Source organism: Myotis lucifugus, unplaced genomic scaffold, assembly GCF_000147115.1.
Source record: "Myotis lucifugus unplaced genomic scaffold, Myoluc2.0 scaffold_802, whole genome shotgun sequence".
In the NCBI taxonomy this organism is placed as follows: domain Eukaryota; kingdom Metazoa; phylum Chordata; class Mammalia; order Chiroptera; family Vespertilionidae; genus Myotis; species Myotis lucifugus.
In genome coordinates, this window is record NW_005871850.1 from 185,210 (window position 1) to 186,129 (window position 920).

Here is a 920-nt window from a genome sequence, read left to right on the forward strand (position 1 = left end):
CGGCAGCGGCCTCTCCTGCAGGGAAGCGCGTCCTCCGACATCAGGCGGCTTCCTCTCCCCGCGGCCCAGCCTTCCTCCCACCGCCCGGTTAAGACGGTGGCCGCTTCTCCGTATCCTCTCGCACCGCTCTGCCTCCCTTCACGGTATGGGCCAACATCCCGCTGGTGCCTGCTCCCGTCCTGCCTTCCCTCCGCCATGCCGGCGTCAGGAACGCGCTCCCTTTTTACACGCTGCACCCCCGGTCCTAGCGGAAAAGACACCGCCCACTTACTGAGCGACAGGACCGCGGGGGAACCTCCTCCCGCCTCTGGGAACTGCTGCGCCGCCACCCGCTCCAGCAGCACCCGCCCTCCCTCGGGCTCCTGCGGCCACCCCGCCGTTTGGGCTCCCTCGGGCTTCCCGGGCTCCTTCCGCGCAGCCGCGGGATGCGCGGGGCATCATGGAGCTTGTAGTCCGTCCCCGGAAGGACGGCCGCCGGCCCCCGCCGTGGCACCTCCCCCGCACTACAACTCCCAGGGGGCAACGGGACGTCGCTCTCGCAGCGCCCGTGTCGGCCGGCCACCGTGCGGCGGGTCCCGGCGGCCGCCGCGGGGGAGGGGCAGGAAGATGGCGGACATGGTCGTGGGCAGAGACAAGTGCGGGGAGCAGCGCCTCGTGTCGCTGCCCCTGTCCCGCATCCGGGTCATCATGAAGAGCTCGCCCGAGGTGTCCAGCATCAACCAGGAGGCGCTCGTGCTCACAGCGAAGGCTACGGTGAGCGGGCGCCGTGCGGGGAGGAGTGAAGAGCGGGGGTGGGGGCCGCCGGGAGCGGCCGCGCTGCGCAGTTCCCGTGGGCCCGCGGGACGCCAGCTACCCTTCCGTGGGCTCGCGCGCGCGCAGTACTTCCCTCCACGCCGCGCGCGCCCCCGCGCGCTCTCCTC

At 72.7% G+C, this 920-nt stretch overlaps 1 protein-coding gene across 1 annotated transcript in view; it reads left to right on the forward strand.

Annotated features, from left to right (window-relative positions):
• Positions 1–556: 556 nt before the first annotated feature.
• The window catches only part of CHRAC1 (chromatin accessibility complex 1), a 3,076-nt gene continuing 2,712 nt past the window's right edge, over positions 557–920 (forward strand). Inside the window, exon 1 of the mRNA XM_006106318.3 lies at positions 557–753. Within this exon, the coding sequence (XP_006106380.1) occupies positions 607–753 (147 nt within the window). The 5' untranslated portion in view covers positions 557–606. The remainder of the gene's footprint in view (positions 754–920) is intronic.